The sequence below is a fragment of the Hyperoodon ampullatus genome (genome assembly GCF_949752795.1).
Source record: "Hyperoodon ampullatus genome assembly, chromosome: 3".
NCBI classification, from domain to species: Eukaryota; Metazoa; Chordata; class Mammalia; order Artiodactyla; family Ziphiidae; genus Hyperoodon; species Hyperoodon ampullatus.
In genome coordinates, this window is record NC_136916.1 from 156,876,648 (window position 1) to 156,901,832 (window position 25,185).

General features: G+C 38.0%; 1 protein-coding gene across 19 annotated transcripts in view; it reads left to right on the forward strand.

The window, feature by feature from the left end:
• The window catches only part of NRXN3 (neurexin 3), a gene marked incomplete at both ends in the record, with an annotated part of 1,631,502 nt that overhangs the window by 1,431,708 nt on the left and 174,609 nt on the right, over positions 1–25,185 (forward strand). For all 19 annotated transcript variants that reach the window (XM_079699579.1, XM_079699593.1, XM_079699590.1 and 16 more), the window contains one exon: positions 9,798–9,969. In XM_079699579.1, the coding sequence (XP_079555705.1) occupies positions 9,798–9,969 (172 nt within the window). The remainder of the gene's footprint in view (positions 1–9,797; positions 9,970–25,185) is intronic.

Consider the following 25,185-nt stretch of genomic DNA (forward strand, 5'->3'; position numbering starts at 1 on the left):
TAAGTGGGAAACACAAGACAAGAAAAGGACCTACAAAACCAAAACCAAAACAATTAAGAAAATGCTCATAGGAACACACATATCTATAATTACCTTAACCATGAATGGATTAAATGCTCCAACCAAAAGACCAGGCTTGCTGAATGGATACAAAAAGAAGACCCATATATATACTGTGTACAAGAGACCCACTTCAGACCTAGGGACACACAGATTGAGAGTGAGGGGATGGAAAAAGATATTCCATGCAAATGGAAATCAAAAGAAAGCTGGAGTAGCAATACTCATATCAGATAAAATAGACTTTAAAATAAAGAATGTTACAAGAGATGAGGAAGGACGCTACATAATGATCAAGGGATCAATCCACAAAGAAGATATAACAATTATAAATATATATGCACCCATCATAGGAGCACCTCAATACATAAGGCAACTGCTAACAGCTATAAAAGAGGAAATCGACAGTAACACAATAATCGTTCAGGACATTAACACCTCACTTACACCAATGGCCAGATCATCCAAAATGAAAATAAATAAGGAAACAGAAGCTTTAAATGACACAATAGACCAGATACACTTAATTGATATTTATAGGATATTCCATCCAAAAACAGCAGATTACACTTTCTTCTCAAGAGCACACGGAACATTCTCCAGGATAGATCACATCTTGGGTCACAAATCAAGCCTCAGTAAATTTAAGAAAACTGAAATAATATCAAGCATCATTTCTGACCACAACACTATTAGATTAGAAATGAATTACAGGGAAAAAAACGTAAAAAACACAAACACATTGAGGCTAAACAATACGTTACTAAATAACCAAGAGATCACTTAAGAAATCAAAGAGGAAATCAAAAAATACCTAGAGACAAATGACAATGAAAACACTATGATCCAAAACGTATGGGATGCAGCAAAAGGCAGTTCTAAGAGGGAAGTTTATAGTTGTACAAGCCTACCTCAAGAAACAAGAAACATCTCAAATAAACAATCTGAACTTACACCTATAGGAACTAGAGAAAGAAGAACAAACAAAACCAAAAGGTAGCAGAAGGCAAGAAATCATAAAGATCAGAGCAGAAATAAATGAAATAGAAACAAAGAAAACAATAGCAAAGATCAATAAAACTTAAAGCTGGTTCTTTGAGAAGATAAACAAAATTGATAAACCATTAGCCAGACTCATCAAGAAAAAGAAGGAGAGGACTCAAATGAATAAAATTAGAAATGAAAAAGGAGAAGTTACAACAGACACCACAGAAATATAAAGCAACCTAAGAGACAACTATGAGCAACTCTATGCCAATAAAATGGACAACCTGGAAGAAATGCACAAATTCTGAGAAAGGTATAACCTTCCAAGACTGAACCAGGATAGAAAATATGAACAGGCCAATCACAAGTAATGAAATTGAAATTGTGATTAAAAATCTTCCAACAAACCAAAGTCCAGGACCAGTTGGCTTCACAGGTGAATTCTATCAAACATTTAGAGAAGAGCTAACACCCATCCTTCTCAAACTCTTCCAAAAAATTGCAGATGAAGTAATACTACCAAACTCATTCTATGAGGTCACCATCACCCTGATAGCAAAACCAGACAAAGATACTACAGAAAAAGAAAATTACAGACCAATAACACTGATGAATATAGATGCAAAAATTCTCAACAAAATACTAGCAAACAGAATCCAACAACACATTAAAAGGATCATACACCATAATCAAGTGGGATTTATCCAAGGAATGCAAGGATTCTTCAATATACACAAATCAAACAATGTGATATACCATATTAACAAATTGAAGAATAAAAACCATATGATCATCTCAATAGATGCAGAAAAAGCTTTGGACAAAATTCAACACCCATTTATGATAAAAACTCTCCAGAAAGTGGGCATAGATGCAAACTACCTCAACATAATAAAGGCTATTTATGACAAACCCAGAGCAAACATTCTCAGTGGTGAAAAACTGAAAGCATTTCCTCTAAGATCAGGAACAAGACAAGGTTGTCCACTCTCGCCATTATTATTCCACATATTTTTGGAAGTCCTAGCCACAGCAATCAGAGAAGAAAAAGAAATAAAAGGAATACAAATTGGAAAAGAAGAAGTAAAACTGTCACTGTTTGAAGATGACATGATACTATATATAGAGAATCCTAAAGATGCCACCAGAAAACTACTAGAGCCAATCAATGAATTTGGTTAAGTTGCAGGATACAAAATGAATGCACAGAAATCTCTTGCATTCCTATACACTAGTGATGAAAAATCTGAAAGAGAAGTTAAGGAAACACTCCCATTTACCATTACAACAAAAAGAATAAAATACCTAGGAATAAACCTACCTGGATAGATAAAAGACCAGTATGCAGAAAACTATAAGATACTAATGAAAGAAATAAAAGATGATACAAACAGATGGAGAGACATACCATGTCTTGGATTGGAAGAATCAATATTGTGAAAATGACTATACTACCCAAAACAATCTACAGATTCAATGCAATCCTTATCAAATTACCAACGGCAGGCTTCCCTGGTGGCGCAGTGGTTGAGAGTCCGCCTGCTGATGCAGGGGACACGGGTTCGTGCCCCGGTCCAGGAAGATCCCACATGCCGCGGAGTGGCTGGGCCTGTGAGCCATGGCCACTGAGCCTGCGTGTCTGGAGCCTGTGCTCCACAATGGGAGAGGCCACAACAGTGAGAGGCCCGCGTACCGCAAAAAAAAAAAAAAAAAAAAATTACCAATGGCATTTTTTTACGGAACTAGAAAAAAAATCTTAAAATTTGTATGGAGACACAAAAGACCCCAAATAGCCAAAGCAGTCTTGAGGGAAAAAAACCAAGCTGTAGGAATCAGACTCCCTGACTTCAGACTATACTGTAAAGCTACAGTAATCAAGACAATATGGTACTGTCACAAAAACAGAAGCATAGATCAATGGAACAGGATAGAAAGCCCAGAGATAAACCCACACACCTATGGTCAACTAATCTATGACAAAGGAGGAATAGCCAAAGCTATCTTGAGGGAAAAAAAAAGAGCTAGAGGAATCAGACTCCCTGACTTCAGACTATACTATAAAGCTACAGTAATCAAGACAATATGGTACTGGCACAAATACAGAAACATAGATCAATGGAACAGGATAGAAAGCCCAGAGATAAACCCACGCACCTATGGTCAACTAATCTATGACAAAGGAGGCAAGGATATACAATGGAGAAAAGACAGTCTCTTCAATAAGTGGTGCCGGGAAAACTGGATAGCTACATGTAAAAGAATGAAATGTTAACACTCCCTAACACCATATGCAAAAATGAACTCAAAATGGATTAGAGACCTAAATGTAAGACTGGACACTATAAAACTCTTAGAGGAAAACATAGGGAGAACACTTTTTGACATAAATCACAGCAAGGTCTTTTTTGATCCACCTCCTAGAGTAATGTAAATAAAAACAAAAATAAACAAATGGGACCTAATGAAACTTAAAAGCTTTTGCACAGCAAAGGAAACCATAAACAAGACAATAAGACAACCCTCAGAATGGGAGAAAATATTTGCAAACGAATCAACGGACAAAGGATTAATGTCCAAAATATATAAACAGCTCATGCAGCTCAATATTAAAAAAACAAACAACCCAATCCAAAAATGGGCAGAAGACCTAAATAGACATTTCTCCAAAGAAGACATACAGATGTCCAAGAAGCACATGAAAAGCTGCTCAACATCACTAATTATTAGAGATATGCAAATCAAAACTAAAATGAGGTATCACCTCACACCAGTAAGAATGAGCATCATCAGAAAATCTGCAAACAACAAATGCTGGAGAGGGTGTGGAGAAAAGGGAACTCTGTTGCACTGTTGGTGGGAATGTAAATTGATACAGCCACTATGGAGAACAGTATGGAGGTTCCTTAAAAAGCTAAAAATAGAATTACCATATGATCCAGCAATCCCACTACTGGGCATATACCCAGAGAAAACCATAATTCAAAAGGACACATGCACCCCAGTGTTCATTGCAGCACTACTTACAATAGCCAGGTCATGGGAACACCCTAAATGCCCATCAACAGACGAATGGATAACGAAGATGTGGTACATATATATGATGGAATATTACTCAGCCATATAAAGGGACGAAATAGGGTCATTTGTAGAGATATGGATGGACCCAGAGACTGTCATACAGAGTGAAGTAAGTCAGAAAGAGAAAAATAAATATCGTATATTAACACATATATGTGGAACCTAGAAAAAATGTTACAGATGAACTGGTTTGCAGGGCAGAAACTGAGACACAGATGTACAGAACAAACATCTGGACACCAAGGAGGGAAAGCGGTGGGGGGGTGGGGGTGATGGTGTGATGAATTGAGAGATCGGGTTTGACATGTATACACTGATGTGTATAAAATGGATGACTAATAAGAACCTGCTGTATAAAAAAATAAATAAAATTAAATTCAAAAATTAAAGAAAAATAAAAAGTAGGTAAAATTCAATTTTTATACTAAATTGTTAGGCTATGTCTTAGAATGAAAAGATAGAACAAATCTAATTTTTTATTGTTTTGCCTGGAACTCTGAACACAAGAGTATAATGAAGTTTTTGAAGTGGAATAAACCTTCCAGATCAACTAACTTAGCAGTTCTCAAATCTTTTGGTCTTAGGACCCCTTTAAACTTAAAAAAATGATGAGAAGCCCAAAGAGCTTTTGTTAATGTGAGTTATATCTAGTGATGTTTACCCTGTTAGAATTTAAAGCCATGAAACATTTAAAATAGCTGTTTATTAATCTATTTAGAAATGAGTAATAAGCCCAATTCATGTTCACATAAATAACAAGTTTTGAAAAGCAGTACTTTAAAAATTACTGATAATGTCATTGTTTTACATCTTTGCAAATCTCTTTCATGTCTGGCTTAATAAAATATAGCTGGATTCTCCTAAATGCTTTTACATTAAAAAAAAACATTTTAAGGGTAATTGTGGGAATTTGAAAATTATTCTGTTAAAAATACTTGTTGAGCACCTACTCCATCATCCAGATAGTCTGGGTTATGCTGCAGTAACAAACAGCTTCAAATACCAATATTTGGTGGCATAAAGCAACCAAGCTTTGTTTCTCACATGTTCCATGTCGATTGTAGTGTGGCTTGTTGTCATCCTCACTCAATGACCCAGACTGACAGAGAAGTCACTACTAGGAATTTGCTGAGTGCGTGGTTCAGAGCAAATGGGAGAATTCTGGCAGGTCTCAAACCAGCAATTAAACGGATGGCTCAGTAGTAACACCTGATTTTATTGGTCAACACTGGTCCATTGGCCCTACCCATCACAAGCGGACCCAGAATTTCTCTCCTATGAGCCCATAATGGAGGAGAACTACCAAAATGTGGTAAACAGTGCCACTGATTACTTTATTTACTATAAGCCAGACTCTGAAATGAGTATGGCAGACCTGATGGTGTCTGGCCCCAAGCAGGCTCACATTCATGTTGTTGTCCTTGTTTTACCGCCTAGCACTGAACTCACAAATTCTGTGTGAAGCCTAGAAGTTAAGATATTGAGAATTACTTCCTTTGTGTAGCATCCTGGCACACATTTGAGAGCCCCAGTTCTGTTTCTGTCAGCTGCAGTTTTCTAAAATAGCAGATGGTGCATTTTGCCTTCCCCTGGGGCACTCTGGAATGAATGAAGAGGTCGCCTTCTGGGAGATCTTTATTCCTGAGGATATTTCTTGCCCCCGTGCATTTCTGCTCCTGAAGTCTGAACCTGGTGTTGGTAGCATCTCTTGGGTCACCTCCATAGCAATCAGTGCTCTTTGGCTGATGGAGGATCAGAAAGGTGGAGCTGGACTAATTTGAGCAACCGTGTGGGCTCATAAAGAGTCATTACTGATAAAGAATGACTTACTGGCTATTTAAAGACAGCCATTTTCTGTACTGTTCAGTTTTTTCCCTGAATGCACTTGAGGATTCTTTGGTAATGTCTTCTGATTTACCACTTGTCTTTGTTTTTAATATCAAGGAGTAACATAGATTGAAGTGATTGCCTTGGTAGCAACTTTAGTGGTGAAGGGTATGGAGTTATTAAAATGTATAGTCATGCTGTTTTTGCACCTACACTTTTGCTTATCTTGGAGAGGCTTATAAAAGGCACCAAGGAGTGTGGAGAGAGAGCAAATCGTGGCAGAAAATCAACCGTGCAAATGTTGGTTTTTTAGTGTTCTATTTGCTAAAATTTACATTTATTTTTACAATATTTCTTAATGACAGTGTTGCCAAGCCAACCAGTCCTTGGCTCATGCCACTAGTGTCAACCACACTAATGAGGGGGGAAGAAAGAGAAGAGGTGACTTACATTTATTGAGGTCCCAAAATATGCACAGCTTTGTGCCAGGTGCTTCACACATATGTGTTCTCCTAAAATCCTCACTGCAATTTGCCTTTCTTCCTCCACGTGATCCTTTATAAAAGAAACACCAGAAGTTAAACAACCTGCCCCAGGTCATGCAGCTTTAAGAATCAGAGGTATTATTTGAACCAAGATATGCTAAAACCCATGTTTATCATATCGAACCAATGAACTTCTCCAGCAATCACAGTGTTTTAAATAGTCAAATGATTGGATGGTTTCCTTCTCTTGATCTCATGTATACCTTATATTGGTATAATATTTTATTATTCATAAAGTACTGTCATATTAATTATAGCATTTCAGCCTTATAACAGCCCTCCAAAGTATGTAAAGCTGGTATCCTATCCCCATAATATATTATCAAGAAATGGGTTCAGAAAAGTTAAGTAACTTGCCCCAGGTTAGTCAGGGCTGACTCCAAAGCCAGTGCTTTTTATCCTTCACATCATCTCTTCTCTGGACACATGAGCCAGCCCACTTTATTTTCATGGCAGCTGAGCATGATGGATTTAAGCCTGGGCAACTGTTTGGGTATTTGTCACAAAGCTTATAATGAACTGAGACAAAGCAGTTAGCCACAGATTGTAATGCCACTGTGGTCCCATGACAAATGACAAGGAGGTTGCAGTAATGAAATCTCATTAGTGAAGAGACCACATCTGAGGTCCAGCACAGGCACGTTTACCACTGCAGGAAACACAGTGAAACATCTGAGTAAGGGTCTCCAATGACATTGGCAACGTGCTAGCAGGATTAAGAAGACCTCCCCAAAACAGTGACTGCAATAGCAAATGTGTGGCGCCTAAGATAAGGACCAAATATTTATTCTGGCAGAGATTAAATCTTCTCTTTTCCTGAATCTATTATGGATCTTGCAGAAAATCTGCCCAAGAATATATCTCACTGATCAGCCTACTCCGTGAGCCAGAACTGTACTTTGCCACCACTGCTGCTGAAAAGCTGCAGAAGGCTGGTCTAAAGGTCTCCTCTCTCCCCCTAAAACTGTCCTCCTTCCATGATTAATTAGTGACTGAGGTGAATTGAATCACCAGCAGTCCTTTACATGCATCCAGGATTTATACAGTGGTTTCTCATTGAGGAACAGTGATGCAATAAACAGTCCACATTTGTGGGGTGGGCAGAGGAGTAATGGTGTCTGCAGTCATGGTTTTTTTCACTCCTCCAGTCTTCAATTCTGCTAAAAAGATTATGACTCAGGTTATTATAGCCTTGCTTATTTAGGCACGAGGGTGATTAGGTACCAACACACACACACACACACACACACACATCCTTAGAAGTACATACCAACTCTTTAAGAGAAAGCAGAAAAGTCATATTGTCATTTCTGCATTCCCAGAGAATTAAGGAGAAAGAATAAAATGGATCATAATATTATTAATTATGGTCATGAAAGATGCAAAAGAACCGATCATCAGGTTCACTTATCCATGCATCATGTTTTAATAGTAGGTATTTTGTTTAGTGCTGGAGGTGCAGAGATAGGAAAACAAAACAAAACAAAGCTGAGAACACAGTGTCTCAATAAACAGGGATTTAAGAAATCCTGTTTCTTAGAAACTTAAGAAAATGAGTATGTTTAGTCACCATCTGGGGAGGCACCTGAACTGCTTCTCCCAGAGAACAGAACATGGGAATTGCAGACACCATTTTACATTGTGTGCTGTGCTATCAGGGCACAAAGGAAGCAATGATGTCTACCCTGTATCTCAGCATCCCTGCATGCTGAAATCAGCCTCTTTTGATCAGCCTAGATTCCTACTTTTTACGATTAAGGCTCCTAGGTACTTATTCATTCTTTTATTGGGCACAAGATGTGTTCACATAACTAAAGGAAAATTGGCTAGTTAAGGAAAGCCTGTATTTTGGAAAAATAAGTGAAGTCTAGCAAGCTCTATGGAAACCAGTACCTAAAATCTCGCCAGAAGTCTCAATTTATTGACTTTAAGCATAGTGAGTGCTTAATAAATAGTGTATTTATATATTGAATGAATGAATGAATGAACCAAAATTACTAAACTTGAGATTCAGTGAAATCTATCCTATGTCTTGGTTTGTGTGGATTCTGGACTTCTTTTTCCATATCCTTCTCCTTCCTTTCCTCCTCCACTTCCTCCTTCTCCTTCTTCTTGAATAGAAGGAAATAGAGGATAACAGAGACTATGTGGACAAATATTGTGACTCAGTCTTTTAGAACATCAGAATCACAACTAAATTTTATTGTTTTTGAAAGTCCAACGGACTGTTTGCCAATAAGCCAGACTATTAGAGAAATGGAGAAAGATGTTTCTTTTCTCTCCTTGCCCATTTCCTCCTGACACCCTGCATGCTGATACCTTTCTGAGAGGTTGCGAGAGACTGATTATATCTGATCCGTGAGGTTACTTTCATTTTGTGTCTTCTTCTGAATACTAATGCCACCTCTTAGTCATAGGTTATTAAAGGAGTAGAGTAAGAGTTGTAATAACATTGTTATTTATATTTCAGTGGTTCTGGGCACTTCCCAGGAAGTGGATGATGTCACCACCACCACCACCATCACCACAATCATCACCTTCATTGCCCTAATGTTACTCTTCTGGAATTCATTGTGTTTTCCCTCCCAAAAGTCTATGTAGGGCCACAGAGGTTCTCTTCTGCTGTGTAACATAAAGCTATAGCCCTGAATATTACCTCCTTCTTTGGCTGAACCTTAGGAATAGGGCTACAAGGGTGGGAAGGGTGCCAGCATCTGACTTGGGAAACCTCAGTTCAGTTTCACTGGGCCCCACTGAGGATACATTTCCTATGTTCTGTATACCTACAGAAAGTATCACCAAGAGTCAGTCTATAGCGCTAGCTCCTATGGTTTTGGTTCCTCATCATTCTGTACGCCTCCTCTTGGCCTTGGTTGCCCCCCAGAGTGCAAGCAGGCTTGCATTTCCTCTTTAATCCTAAATCTGATTTGTGAAGTAACCTACAATTCAGTGTCTGATTAGCCTCTTCTAGAAAACATGCCTAATTCATCTCACAGAACCTTGCAGTGTCATTACTCACTTGTTAGGTAGTTCTGTGGTTCCAGCTTTGATATCTGTTGAGGGCAATCAAATGATGTAACCTGTGCAGTGCAGCCTCTGAGAGCAATTTGGGTGGTTTTGTACCATTGGCTTTTATGTTCAGGATGAAAGCCCATGGAGAAATGTAGGATACTATTATTAACTTCAAGCTGACAGCTCTCTCTGGGTACCTACGGATTCATTGTTAGTTGGAGGATCCACTTGAAAGGGAGAAAACCTTGTGGTTAGTGATAACTTTCCTTTTGTGTTTCTTTATTATAGGAACAGGGGAAAATTGGAGTTGTCTTCAATATTGGCACAGTTGACATCTCCATCAAAGAGGACAGGACCCCGGTAAATGATGGCAAATACCACGTGGTGCGCTTTACCAGGAACGGCGGCAATGCCACGCTTCAGGTGGACAACTGGCCAGTGAATGAGCATTATCCCACAGGTACATGTTTTACTCTCAATGCTCAGACTCTCTTTTGTTCTCCCATTCTTACTTCTAACTGGTGATTTTCTCATGACTGTCACCAAATCATTAAAACACTGAATATTAAGCACACATTCATATTTTTTGGATGAAAAAATAAGTTATTTCTTTTGGACGTGGTCCAGTACAGGGAGCTTCTGGAGACTTACTAACTATGCACTGAATACTTCTTTTGTCCATCTGATTAATACTGCTGACTGGCTCATACCAAATACAATGATTATGGATTTTCCGGGGCACTGCAAATGATGAGCAATAGAGGGAAGGGTACACCATCTCTAAAATAAACTATTGTCAGTAATCATGGAATAATCAATATGAGATCTGGGCTTTGTGGTGCCATTTAGTCAGGTGTGATTGAACATACAGATGGCCAGAGATGGCAGAAAGACTGTGAAAGGAAGTTTACTAAACTTGAGATGATAAACATCAAGTCAGGGTAACAATGAGAGAAAAACTAAGGGTGGAATGCCATTCATTTCGTTGACTTTGCCAGTGTTTGCTCCCTCACTTCCACTAGCCTGCCTTGATTTTCAGAGGTTGGTCCTAGTAGGCATTTTAATAGCAGGCATGCTGGTGTGGGAGGGAGAGGGGTTAATCATCTGTTTAAATTTTATAGTCAAGGAGCATTCGCCAACAAACTCCCAGAGCCAGATGGCCAAATCAAGGATAATGGGGGGAAAGGTTGCCTTCTTTAAAAAGATCATTCAAATAATCCCTTAGCTTTCCCTCTCATCTCTCACTTCTACCAGGAAAGAGCCCTGAACCCTGATCATAAAAGTGCCAGGAATGGAAGGGAAAAAACTTTGGCTAAAGGCCTTTGCTCCATCATGCCAAATGTGGGCATTTATGCTATGTCTAACTCTCTATCTCCTACACTCCAACTGCCCATCATTTTCTCACTGTTATCTTCTTACTTCCCTTATAGTGAGGTGAGCACAGAGGTAAGGAAGCCGGAAGCACATTTCCAGAAATGTAAAAGCCCTTTAGCTAATAATCATCACACTTGAGAGAAATATGTAAATTTGCCTATTTGTGGCCCAAGAATGTTGAATGACTTGAAGGCTGTGATTATTTTTTCATGCCTAAGTTAGCATTACTTTTCTTTAAATGCCAAGTAGAAGTAACTGTGCTACTGGGTTTTTCCTCTATTAGCCAGGGTCTTCCTATGTCTGCTTTAAGAATTATGGGAGCATTCACAAAGAGCATACAAGACCCCCAAAATACTAAAGCAAAAAGCCCCACCCACTCATTTATCTACCATCTCAGTCTCTGTACCATATCCAGCTCAGTCTCTGCTGGGAGTCTTTTGACATACTACTCTTAGCACTTCTTAGATTAAGGCACAGAAATGACCATATGCATTTATCTTTGAGCCTTTGAAGAAAGCCAGAGGTGTTAGCAGCTACTGTGTATTCTCATCATCATCCAAATGCACTAGACACTAATAGACCTGATTTTTTAAATGCTTCTTAAACTCTGGGGGATGAGCAATGGGAAGAATCGAAATAGCCTAAAATCTTAAAAACTGTTAATTTGTTCATAAGAAAAATCAATCCCTCTCTATGCATATTATCATTGGCCCTGATACTGTTGCTGTAGGGTCTGTTGTGTTTCTATTAGGAATTTCAAAGATTCTAAATTGATGCTAACCACTTGCCCTGAGCCAATATAGAATTCTGAGTTTGCTGCCAGCAATGAGAAGGCTCTTTAATGGTCATTTTTAAAACCACATATATGTAGGAAAACCAGTGACCCTTGCTGTGTGCCTATCTCTTTGTATGTTTAGTTCCAAATTACGAGTTGCTTCCTATGTTTTCAAAACAGAACAAACCTTTCTTTAATGGCATTGCTTCCCACTGAAAACCATTATTAGTAACTGTTGGTAGCTGTCATTTGGTAATAATATGTGTTATTATTACAGGACATGATACAGTAAAGCAGTTATAAGTATGGGCTTTGGAGTCAACTGGCTAGAGTTGGGACCTTGGTGCCATTAGCTATAATTCTGAGGCCCACTAGATTAAGACCTTGAAAGCCCTAAGCACTAAAGTATTTGGTGCATGTCCCCACACATAATTCAAAATATAACAACTATAAACTAAGTGTAAGAATTTCTAACAGTTCTGACTTTTCTTCTCTGATGATCACTATAATGCTTTCAAAATATAGCAGATTCTTTCTCCCCACATTCTCATTTGTTACTCTCTCTGCTTTCTTGGTTCTCTAGGTAAGTGCTTATTCCTCCTATTTGGTGATCCAGTTCCAAACCTTAGGCAAGCTATTGAACCTCCCAAGTCTCTGTTTCCGAGTCTATACAATGGGATGATGATAATACTTACTTTCTAGGGCTAATGTGAATAAGCATGTAAAATACCCAACATAATGCTGGGTCAGTTAAGTCAATACTCAATGAATGTTAGCTATGAGGATTACCAAACATTTGAGTAGCATTTTTTGCTAATATGTATTCACTCATATAGACTACTTCATTTTGACTATTAAATAGCCTGTAAATTAGGTAGGGTAGGTATTTTTATTCTCCATTTCAAATTTAAAATGAGACCCAGGGAGATATTGTGTTTTTTCTGTGAGAGAATAGTCATGAGAGAATAGTAAATGAGGAACAGAACTAGGACCAGATTCTCCTGTTCCCAGCTGAGCACAATTTCCAGTATTGCTCCCATAGCAAATTGGGGGATATTTTGAAAGATGAATAGATAGAAATGAGCATCTTTCTTGTGTCATCTTAGATTTATTCCTTTTCTTAAAGTATCATGTTATAAAGGTCAGTACCAGTAACCACACAAAGGTGGTTACTGTGAGATGGGGAGTCGAAAATCCTCTTTTAAAAAAGAAAAGTTTTCTTAGCTGTGCTAAAAGACCCATTTGTAATGAGATGAAGCTGTCCTCCTAACAACGATGGCAATGTGCTTCCATAAAGCAACTCAAAGAATACTGAGTATTTAAAGGAGCTGTCACCTTACTCCATTGCCTAGGTTGGAAAATGGCTTTGGGAAGTCCAACATTCTAGTTGGACTAGGACTTCCTAGGAGTGGCTCACCTTTTCAGCTTTGGATACCTTATTTTCTCTCCCATCTGCTTCCCTGTGCTACTGAAAGGATCCATTTTGGTAAATTTAAAGCTCCATTAGAGCAATCTGGCAATATTTATTTAATTTATTTTAAACCATAATATCAAAATAACCTCTGTATCTAGGTATCAAAGAATAAAGCCACCTGGTCATGCAATCTTGACACAGTTGCTGCAAAAATGATGTATCCATTCTTTTTCCAAGCCATTCTGTTTTATCAATAGTGATAAGTCTATAAACCAGCAAGAGGAGTTCAGTTTGTGCTACTTGTGTATAGCTAATGTTTAAACAGTAGAGAAGTATAACTCCTACAGAATATTCACTTACGTCATCTCATTCGGAAGGCATGCTCTCAGGAAACCGTGTCTGCTCTCCAGGTCCCTGTGCACCAGGATGAGTGGGTCAACTCCAGAACCTTCTCATGCTCATTTATAGGATTTTATGTGGCTCTACTGAAACATCCCACTGTGAAGTATTTAGAAACCAGCTGGGCCCATGGCATGTAGCATTGGCTTTTTGTGAACCAGGAAGGATCTAAGATGGAAATAGTTCTATAGCCATCAGAATCTTGTATCACTTAATTCTGGGAGATACAACTCAAAAGCAGCTTCTTTCTTTGAACCTGAAAATAGAAAGGCTAAGGAACAGGAGAGGGAAATAAAAGAAGAATCAGCCCAGAGTTATCATCCAGGCACTGACAAATGTTCCTTATAAAGCCTCTAATTGCTGTCTTGACACAATGCAGTGGAGGGGACAAGAGAGGGCAGGTGAACGGTGAGTTGAGCATGAGGAATTAATTTTAGCCCCAGCTCTAGGTCCCCTGGGAGGCTGAGCTGACTGGTACTGTTAAAGATCCTCTCTCTGCTGTGAATAGGTGACTGGTTACGTCATCAGGACTTTCAGAACACTGAACATGGCACAGGAAGGAGCTTTTTAGGTCAGAGCCAGGCTTCCTGGAAAATGAAGACTGATAAGCAGCTTCAATGTGTAAGACTTTCCATCTTCCCATGGCAGGTGGTGCTGAGGAGAGCGGAGTCTCAATGTTTTTTTTCCCTTTTCCTTGATATTGCACACTAAGTTCATGGAAGTGCTCTTGATTTGTTTCCCTTTCCTCAGTCAGTAAAATGTCCACCGATGACCTATGCTTCCATCCTGCTTGACCACCCAACTCAGATCATGGAAAAGATGTAGATGTGGCTCCCCTTCAAGGACACTGCATGGGAAAACTCTTTCTTTATATTTGAATGTTTCAAATTCCAAAGAACATTTTCTTTATAGGGATTGAAAGTAAAAACATTTCTATAGCGCTTACTGATGCTGTAAGTGCCTTCATACGCATTACTGCATATGTGCCTCACTCCCTCTTGTGAGGGTCCTTGGTTTGGTATTATTACCACCATACTCATATTAAGGTTACATTGTTGAGGCTCTGAGAGTCAAAATAACTTACCCGATATCACAGAGTTGAGGGGCAGACTCGGGATTCCTATCCTGATACTCAGATTGCACCCCCTCAAATTTCTTTCTCATTTTCCTATCTCCTATCAAGTTAATTGATACTGACACTAGGTTATTAGTTTTGTTGTTTTTTCCATTAAAGTATTCTCAAATAGAAGTCCTTGCCTGGACTCGTTTAGTTAGTAGTGTTCCTCAGCCTTGGTGCTATTGAGATTTGGGGCTGGATAATTCTTTGCTGGGTGGGGGGGTCTGACCTGTGCATTGTAGGATGTTTGTCAGAATCCGTAATTTCCACCCCCTTGATGCCAGTAGCGTCTCCACAAATGCCAACTGTCTGCTGGGGGGCAAAACTGCCCCCATTTGGGAATTACTGAGTTAAAGAAAGTCTCCAACATATTTTATTTCAAATGCTTATTATCCTTTCATTGTTTAGACAGTATACATGGGGGTAAGAGAGATTTTTTTTGTTCACATCTCATCCTAGATTATTGAGACTTTGAAGGGTTAAAAACAAGTCTGTGTACTTGACATAATGCTGAAATTTCTCAGGCCTTGGGTTTTCATTAATTCCTAGCCAGGAGGTTTTCTTTCCTTTTCTTTCGTCTTTGCCTGCAAACATTTGAGGCCTTGCCAGATTTGAAGCACACATTAAAATAAGCCCCATCTACCTGCTCATTCATCCGTTCAGGACTAGTGTTACTTTCAGTTCAACTGCAAAAAAAACATAGATAGTGAAGTCCTGCAAAGGGAATAAGAAGCATAAATACAACCAAAAGGGAAAGCCATATTTGAGCATGGTTTTAAGACTGTAGTGATATAGCATCAACTAGAGAGAGGCTTACTTAATGAATGTGTTTGAACATTGCTAAGTACATTTTAAAACCATCTTGCAATAAGTTCTTCAAACATTTGGTCACAAAATGTATCAATTAATCAATCAAACCAGTGCATGCTAAATACTTGCATTGCTAAATAGTCATTTTTTTCCGATTTGTCAGCAACGAATTAGGACTCACAGGTAGGTGAGTTTCCGTTTCCAAGGGACTTTTAACTTGCTATGGTTGGTGGTGTGTGTGTGTGTGTGTGTGTGTGTGTGTGTGTGTGTGTGTGTGTGTGTGTGTGTGTGTGTGTGTGTGTGTGTGTGTGTGTGTGTGTGTGTGTGTGTGTGTGTGTGTGTGTGTGTGTGTAAAGCAGCATCTTTTAACCTGGCTGCCAATGAGATTCTCCTGGGAATTAAAAAAAAAATCTGTGGATGCTCAGGCCCCAGTCCCAGGTAATCAAATTTAATTGGTCTGGGGTGTGGCCCATGTATCAGCAGCTTCAGTATCACCTGGGAGGTTGTTAAAAATGCAGAACCTTGGGCCCCACCCCAAACCTACTGAATTAGAATCTGAATTTAACAAGGTCCCCAGGTGACTCATGTGCACAGTAAAATTTGAGAAGCACTGGTCCAGACATCAGGATTTTTAGGGAGCTCCCAAGGTGATTCTATATGCAGCTAGGTTTGAGAATCACTGATATTTAGAAAGCTAAAAATGTCTCTTTTTCTTCATTCAGACTGCGTGCTGGTGCTGTTCAATATGGTAGCCACTAACCACACGTAGCCACACTTGTGATGTGACTGGTATGACTGAGGCCCTGAAGGTTTACTTTTATTGTGCAATTATTATGTCCTAGGCACTGAGGGATTTAAATACATGTTTCACTCAATCCTCAGGCTGACACTATGAGGCTAGTGGCTTGTGGCTGGTATTGGACGGTGTAGGACTAGGATATACTGTCTCTTATTTCCTTCTATCTGTTTTACATAATGTAAATCTTCATTTATACCATTAATAAAATAATGGGCATTTACCTTCATACACCTTCTGAACTCATCTAATGTGTTTTGTCTTTACACAGTCACTGGGATAATAACTCCACTCAATTCATGGGGTTGTTGTCCCAGAGATGTAGAAAATGGAGATGCCACCATCTCTCGGCCACACTCATCCAGATGGTGATGGCTGCTCTTGGTTGAGCATTTACTACATACTCTGTACTTTATGTTCAATATCTTATTTAGCCTTAATGTAACACTAGAGGTCAATGTTAGTACTATCCCCATTTTACAGACTAAGAACAGTTCCAAGAGCTCAGGTACTTACCTGGCTCACAGCGTAAGTGGAAATGCTGGTACTCCAACCCAAGACCACCTGACTTGAGAGTTCTAGTTTTTCATCACACTCTGATACTTCCAGGGATTCACTTTGATACCCTAGAACACTTGCAAGCCCCAGGAATTCTGGTCTTATCCCAAGTCTTGACAATTTAGAATTTTTCTCTCAAGTTAAATTTTCAACTTCTGCCAAGTTAGAAGTCAGGCCTAACCTGGGCATTTATGACATTTGCCTTCCTCTACACCATTGCTCAGGCCTTGGGGACTTGGAGCATCTTTCCTTTCATGATCCCATTTTACCTTCTAGCAACATATCTAAGTGGACAGGAAGAGCTTTATTAAATTATTCAATGAAAGTCTATTTTACTGTTTCATGGTCTTACTTGGAGAAAGAGAGAGTGGTGAGAGAGTGCTTAGTATTTTTTTCTTTAATTTTTGTTTTATCAGAAAAACCTCCTTTCTCCTCTGTGAATTCCCAGCTACAAGATAAATAGCCTTGTATCTTACAAGTTAAATACAATTACTGCTATCAAACCTAGAGCCTTTCTCTCCCTGTAAATGTCTCTTAGAAGCTGATAAGAGTTTCAAGGCAAACTGTGGGCTTCTGCCTAATGCTAAAATTAAACATAATCACCCAGAAGACAGAAAAACAAGGATGTGTACATAGATGTATGTAACATATATTTACATATATTCACATATGCTTACATATATACTTAATCATCCTATGGAAGAGAAGAACATTTCTGATAGACACAGCCACATAGCACGTGAGCACATGGACACATGGCATATGCTCCTGAGACATTAAGCTAACACATGACTCAAGGTTATTTATAAAATAATTAAATAGCACACAAAGGAGCTTGTCATAATGATGAAACTATCTATCAGATAATATGATAGCAATTATAGTAACTAAAGAGATTTATCCAGAATTCATTTGTGAACAGGGCAGTCCTTTTGATCTAGAGGGCTGTTGAGCAAAAGAATAATTTTCCTGGAAAATTCTGTAAGACTTTATAAGATGCACACCTTAGTTTTAAGTGCTGGTTTATGTTTTTCTCATCTTCAGTAGACTGTCTTTGGATTTAAAGAAACTGGATTTTTACTAATTAAAATGTGCACAATAATTGTTTATTTACCCATAAGTTAAATATTATAGTCCAGGGACTCAATGAAATAAGTTATGAGAAATTTGAGGGTCACTTCTAGGCACTATTTAAGTAAGGATGTAACAAAAAAGATTTCTTAATTTCTATGAACAGTGAGTACATTTTTATTAAACCAAATCCATGGAATGATACTTTGAAAATTAGAATTACAGTATGGTCACAATGTTATGTGATTTTCAAATTTCATTTGAGATAGTGTGACATAAAAATACTAATAACATCTTACTCCTTGCAAGGTCTTTATAATAAAAATTCTTCCGAATTAAAACAGTCATCAAATATTGCATAATTTCAAAGCTGGGCTAAGTGAGTTACAAGCTTTATTTGTCCTATTGTCACAGAGAAGCTCCAGTTTAAGTAGTTAAATGAAATTATGGCCTGCAGAATTTGTCCTTAATTATGAAAACCTAGAATTATTATCCTAACCTAAAACACAATTACCCTATACTGTTTTCTCTCTGCCCCAGAGTTATGTGGGCAGCAAATGTCCTAACACACACCCAAGAGTATAGTTTTATTTATAGGAAAACTTCCCAATTTTCAGTCTCTTCAATTTAAGCTTTGCACAAGTTTGCAGGGTCCCTGTAGTTATTTAAAGCCTAAAAAAGAATGTTTAGCTTCTTCGAGGAAAATAGTAAATAAATATCCAATAATAGTAATATATATTCACATACAGTATGTCATTTATAATTCTATAAAGCACAGAGGGTAATGAAAGGCACTCTAAACTGTAAATCACTCAGATCGATTGTAATCATATTGCAGCTCATCTCAAAGAGATAAAGACCTTCCACTCCTCTGAAATCCCTGTCAATACCCCAACAGGCTAAAGAAAGGGGAAAGGAGGGTCAGAGGAAGAAGGACAGATGAGTCAAGGTTAAAGAGGCACTTTTAATCTTCAATTCATGGAGTTAACGTGGATTGGATTAGATTCCCAGTGATAGTTACAGTTTGTGCCATGAGGTGCATTTCTTTTCCACATGGTAGTTTTATAGCTTTACCGTAAGTCCCTGACACTGTGATGGCCTGGTTGGAGGGATCTGACAAATGCCAATGATGGATATGCAGTGCTGCATAAGAACACTTGGGGACCACGTACAGAATTAGAAAATGACAGTTTAAGTCAAAAGCTAAAGGTTATAGCAAAACAAATTAAGGAAGTAAGTGAATAATGGGCCAGAAAAAAATTTTATATTGCATTTTCAAATAGCAGAAACACTTCAAACGTCTTTTTATTAACTGATGTTGCCTTTTATATAAAAAAAGATGTTGCTAATCCCCCTCCTCATCAGTGGAGTGGGTTTGAGTGGAGTGGTCTCCTTATGCATTCATTCATTCACCATTCAACAAATATTTATTCAAAGTCTACTTTACATGTGAATCCAAGCTAGGTGATGGCCATACAATGGGAAATAAAACAAAGCCCCTGCCCTCAAGGATTTTATAGTCTAGTGGAAGAGGAATGCATGTACCCAAGCAAGATAATCTTAATACTAAATTTGACTGTGCAGTTATTCAGTCTCAGGCACTGAACTGGGTTCTTATATTAAATCTTCACAGTAGCCCTAAGAGGTAGAGACTATTTTTGTCATCATTTTTCAGGTAGGAATATGGAGGTTTATGACATTAACTCCCAGCGTCATAAACTAGTACTTAAAGACTTGGAACTCAAGTCTGTATCTCTTAGAAGGCAAACTTAATGTTTCTATGCACTATACTACATTGTACCTGCAGTTCCAAAGAGTGCAACAGGGTGCTATCAGGTGAGATCTGGGTTCAGTGGCACACGTAAGTGTCTGATGGAGCCTGAGGACCAGACAAGGGTGGGCATAGGATGGAATTTGGGCTGTAACCTTGGGCTCTCTAGGACAATGCTAACAAATTCTGTTCCCCTACCTAGACATACACAAACATAAACTGTGACCTGACCTACACCTTTCACACTGAGGGAACTAATGGGCAGGCATCGTGCATAGATTGTTTCACTTAGTGTAATCTGTCCAATGATTGCAAGAGAGAAATATTAATCTCCCTCTTTTACAGATGAATAAACCAAGGCTCAAGGAGTTTGAGCATATTTGCTGCAGTCACAGGGCCAGAAAGTGTCAACACTGGGATTCTACATAGATTTGTTTGTTCCTACACTCCTCTTCCTTTCTAATACCCTACTTTTCCATCTGTTTCCCAGGAGCATTCCAGTGTGCACTGTATATGGAGCTCAAATTCATTTGGTTGACAGATGTACATTCACATGCAAATTTACTATTGTTTCTCACATCCCGGTGCATGCAGTACACTCTGTAATCACATTATTAAACATTTACTAGAAATGTGCTTCTGCCCGATGCACAATTGCCAGTCTCAATGTTTAATTAAACTCGATTTGTCTTCATTCTAATCACATCATAGAAATGTCATTTTCTCAGAGTTCAATGGTGAAATCTTCATTCCAAATGCCTACCAGTGTTTCAGAGCTGTATATCCTGGAGAAGGGAATGAGGAGAGACCAAAATATCCTTGCATAAAGGATTTTAAGGGAATAAGATTAGTTAATAATAGATAATACTGACATAGTACTTATTCTGTGCCAGGTTCGTGGATTATCAGATTGAATCCTTCTTACAGCATCCTGGAAAAGGATTCTGTTATTATTCCCATTTTAGAGATTAGGAAACTGAGTCTCAGAGCTGTTAAGTAACATACTCTCCAGTATCATACAACTAGTAGGTGATAGGGCCAACTTGGATTTGAATATAGGCATGGAGACCCTGATACCTTTATTTAGAGAAACTTTTTCTGCAAAAGGCCAAATAATGAATATTATTGTCTTTGCAAGCCATAAGGTCTTTGTTGCAGCTATTTAACGCTGCTGTTACAGTGCAAAACCAATCATAGACAATTCATAAATGGATAGACATGGCTGTGTTCTAATAAAACAATATCCAAAAACAAGCTGTGAAGAGCCAGATTTGCTACTCCTTTGTAGGTGGGGGCCCCCTGGTCTAGATTATGCATGTTTTGAAACTTATAGCTGTTTTTACTGACCGATAAGCTTTATTTTATGGGCTATGTCATCTCTGTTTGGAATAAAGGGAGAAAGATAATCTCTAAGTGGATGAGTTAAATCCCAAGAGACACAGAAAATAGTACTTCTATTTAGAGTAGCATAGACCCAATGGTGAGGTTAATTCAGGATCCAGAAGTGGACGAATGCGTCACTGGGACAGGCAATCCATTTACCTGTACTTAAACAAACAAAATTCCAACCATACATACACCCCTTTCCTAACTGAACACCAAAGACATAGATTCAGTTTACCTTTATTTCTGTTATGCTGTGCATTGCTTAGAGCAAGATTTGAAAACAACCAACAGGAAGCATGATTATTTCCCTAGTTCTGTTACTTCTACTTAGTAACCATAAGTTTCGGAGCTCTGAATACACTTTTCTCCCCTCTCTCCTGAGAGGAGTCACATACTTTCCTTTTGAATCCATGTTTTTTTGTTAGCCACTGGCTTAGCTGCCCTCGCCTATTCTTCATAGCCCTTCTGTATAAAGGTGCCAACTGACTTCTTAGCATTTATCTTTTCTTCTCCCTGCTCCCTGATACGTACATCTTCTAAGTTCCAGAGAACATTCTCTTCATTTTCTTGGCATTGGCTGTCCCTAACCTGCTGATGAGAGCATCCTGCTTGAAATTCTGCTCTGTTTCTGGCCATTGATCTCCTTTAATGAGGGTAGACTCTCCTTAGATGTGACTCAGTCCACTTCCTGCTGCTGAGTTTTAGGGACTTTAGATTCTGTTCTCCTGTTTATTAAAGGAACAAGAACCAGGTTGTACATTTTTTGTATATACACACAAACATGACAAGTTTAAGATAAATTTCAAAACATCAGTCTAAGACAGACCAGATTTTATTTATGCAAAATAGAGTTTCCTTCACATTTTACTAACTTCAGTATTGATTGTAATAAAGTTATTAATAAAAAGTCAGAGTTCCCCCCACCAGAAAAGAAAGCATATACCACCAGACTTGGCTCCTGATAGCTCAAGCAGAGTGACCACGGTTTTGCTAATTACCCCCCTTTTTTAAAGTCAAAGTGGCTGTATAATACATGCTCAATAAATGTTAAACTGCACAACTGTACTGAGATTATCGGAGATGACTTCTGATTTTATTGTCTGCATGTACACAATAACAATATACACAAATAAAGAGCATCCTTTACAAGCATTAACTATACATAAAAAGTCCATTTTAAAAGCAACAGAAAAATATCAAATGTTTTATTATGAATAACTTTTAAGATTTTACTGTAGAGTTTTTCTTTATTGAAACAATTAAATCTAATTTTATTAAAATATCTTTACATTAGTCAGGTGATTCTCAGTAGGTCTCAAAGGGTAGATTTCCCAGTGTACTTAGACAAATTGATAAAAGGGAGGAAGGAGAACATTTAGGCATCTATGAAGTTAAAAATAAAGAGCTAAGTATAAATCTAAAATAAGTGTAAAGTAAAAGTAAATCGAAAGTCTTCTCAGACAGCCAGGGTTTAGAAATACTTATTACTTCATTTTGAAACCTATATAAAACTGTTTTGAGATGCTGACTGTTTCAAATAAAGTAGGAATTTATATAAGTGAAGCACAAACTGAAATAGAACTGAAATGCTTTTAGACTTTCAAAATGAATACTTGGATATTTTTACTGAATTTTCTGTGTGGTAAGAGTGGGGCTGGACCTCTGGGAGAGGTAAAAATGAAGGCAATACATGAAAAAGGATATCTTGTTCTCAGGGAGCAATTGAGATCTCCTACAGGTGATAAACCAAGTGAAATCTAATAGTTTTGCTTCATTTTGTGACTTTCTTCCACTATGGCCTCAGAGAATTGTGAGCTCCAAGTAGGCTCATAAAGGGAATTTTGAAATACTCTTAATAGATCTGTCCTTGAAATAAGTCAACTGAACTGAGTGAGGTACTGTGCCAACACAGTGACTCACAGCCCTGGCCAACCCTGATCCCAGACCTTTATGACAAGTCCCTAGTCTCAATGCCGTTCTCAAGAGTTGTATGCAATTCATCTGCAGCACGTGTTCCAAGCCCACCTTCCTGGTGGTCTGGTTGACATGTGATAGTAGTTATAAATGTCGCCCATAAACGCATAGGCCAAAACATTAATGAACTTTTCAGCCAGTAAATCCAGCTCATTCTTTGGCTGCCTGGTTATCTAGCTGCCTCATTCTGCCAAGCTACATTTGCTTTAATTTTTTCTGGTCAGATAGAACAGTCAAGGTAAGTGGACTTTGTTCCTCTCTCCTCTGGCTTTGATTCCTTGATTTGTGCCACTACCCCAACTGCAGCTACTTAGAACCAGCAAAGTGTTGACTAGAGGGCTGAACAGTGTGAGCAATAATTGTGTACCTTCAAACCTCACTGCCTTTTACACGTGTAGTTGTTGTCGAAATACCAATGACATAGCCAACCTCTAGGGACAGAAGCCACCCTAGTATCTACATTCCTTTGTTAACAGAAACCATTCAGATTCTTCTCTGAAAGTATTTAGTAAGCATCTATCTCTGTAAGTCCCTGTGCTAGGAACTGAATAATAGGAATTGGACCATTATTCAATTAGAACCTTTTTAAGTCAATAGGATAAATAAGGAGAAAATCTTCATATATCTTTACTACTCACTGTGTCTAGGTTCTCCTTTCTGAGTCACACTCAAAGGTAAATCTTTGAAAGAAAAACAATAAATGAAGTAAATCTTTGGACAGCATCCTTGAGTTTTGGTTAGACAGAAAATTTCAGTCCCTATTCAGAAGTCTAGGCACTTGTGAGGATTCCAATGTGATTTAAATAAACCACCATCCCTGAAAATCAGAAATGAAAATATAAACCCAAGAAAACTGCATGCTCTACTCTACCTGTCTCATCTCTTGTCCTAATAACAAAATACCTTATACTCACCAATGTTCTAAGTGATATTTGACAAGACAGCAGTGGTACATCAATAGAACTGGAGTAAGCAAATCGAGACACTCAAGGCTTCTTTTAATCTCTTGAATCATTATTGCAAAGATAAAAGTGGGTTTCTGAAAGAGTAAATTTCAAAGGAACCTAGCAATTAGAATGGTGAAAATACTAGTTCATCTGGTCCATTTCCCTGGTTGGTTTAGAAATTTCTACGCAATATGGACTACTCTAATTTGACTAGCATAATTTGAAATATTGCAGATGATAGAGTTTGCTACTTCCATCAAGAGAATAGATCTGTCTGATATCTCCTCCTTGGCTTTTATAAAAAAATATTGATCAATTCCATTATTATTAGAGATGACATTTGAAATTATTCTGAATCATTCTTTAAATCCTGGATATTTATTTCTTACAGATATCCAGGAGCTGTTTCTTGTTGAAAGGTGCAAGGTTTTATGGAGAACATGCAAAGGCATTCTTTCCTTTGAGATATCTGTAAAATCTCTCTTCTTATACAGGATACATATACACACACATCATTGGGTAATATAAAAAACGTTGCATTTGCCCAGCACAAATAAATACATTTAAATATAAAATAGCCTACAGATCTTTAGACATATTCTTCAGGTAACCAAGATTTATTATCATGTATTTAATGTCATATTAAGTGACTAAAAGAAGGAGGTCATTAATATTTATATGCCTCACATTTGTAGGTTTTCAGAGATTATGAGAACTTTAGTAACCATCTAATCGTCAAAGCTAATAAGTTAATCATTTATTAGAGTCAGGATACCTGCCTCTGTTTGAGGCAGCAGTAGTCATCAATTTCATGAGTATTCTTGAGCACTTAAGATGTGTCAGTGTTTGGTGTCATTGTGTGTTAGGGAGGGGATTGTGTGTAGGATGGTGTAAAAAGATTGTTTAAACAAAAAAAACCAAAACCTTGTTAAGGTGATTATAATTTCACACCAAAGGCGAAAAACCATGCCCACAAGAACTGATGCAGTGTAGGATAGTGGAGTCTAGGTGGCAGGTAAATATTTGAAATGTGTCCATAATTTTACATAATCATTGACCACTTTCTTAAAAGTGGGGGGAAAAAAGCCCTAATTTTTTTAAAAAATGCTGTTCTGGCTATCACATTTATAATATGAACTAATATTTGAGTCATGACATAAACTGTGATATACTTCTAATTTTTGACAAATATGTGTTGCTTGAGTTGTCGGTCAAAACACTTAGCAGTTTTAGTTGTCCTTTCTCTTTATTGAACCCTTTAGTCACTAAATTCTGCTCATTTTT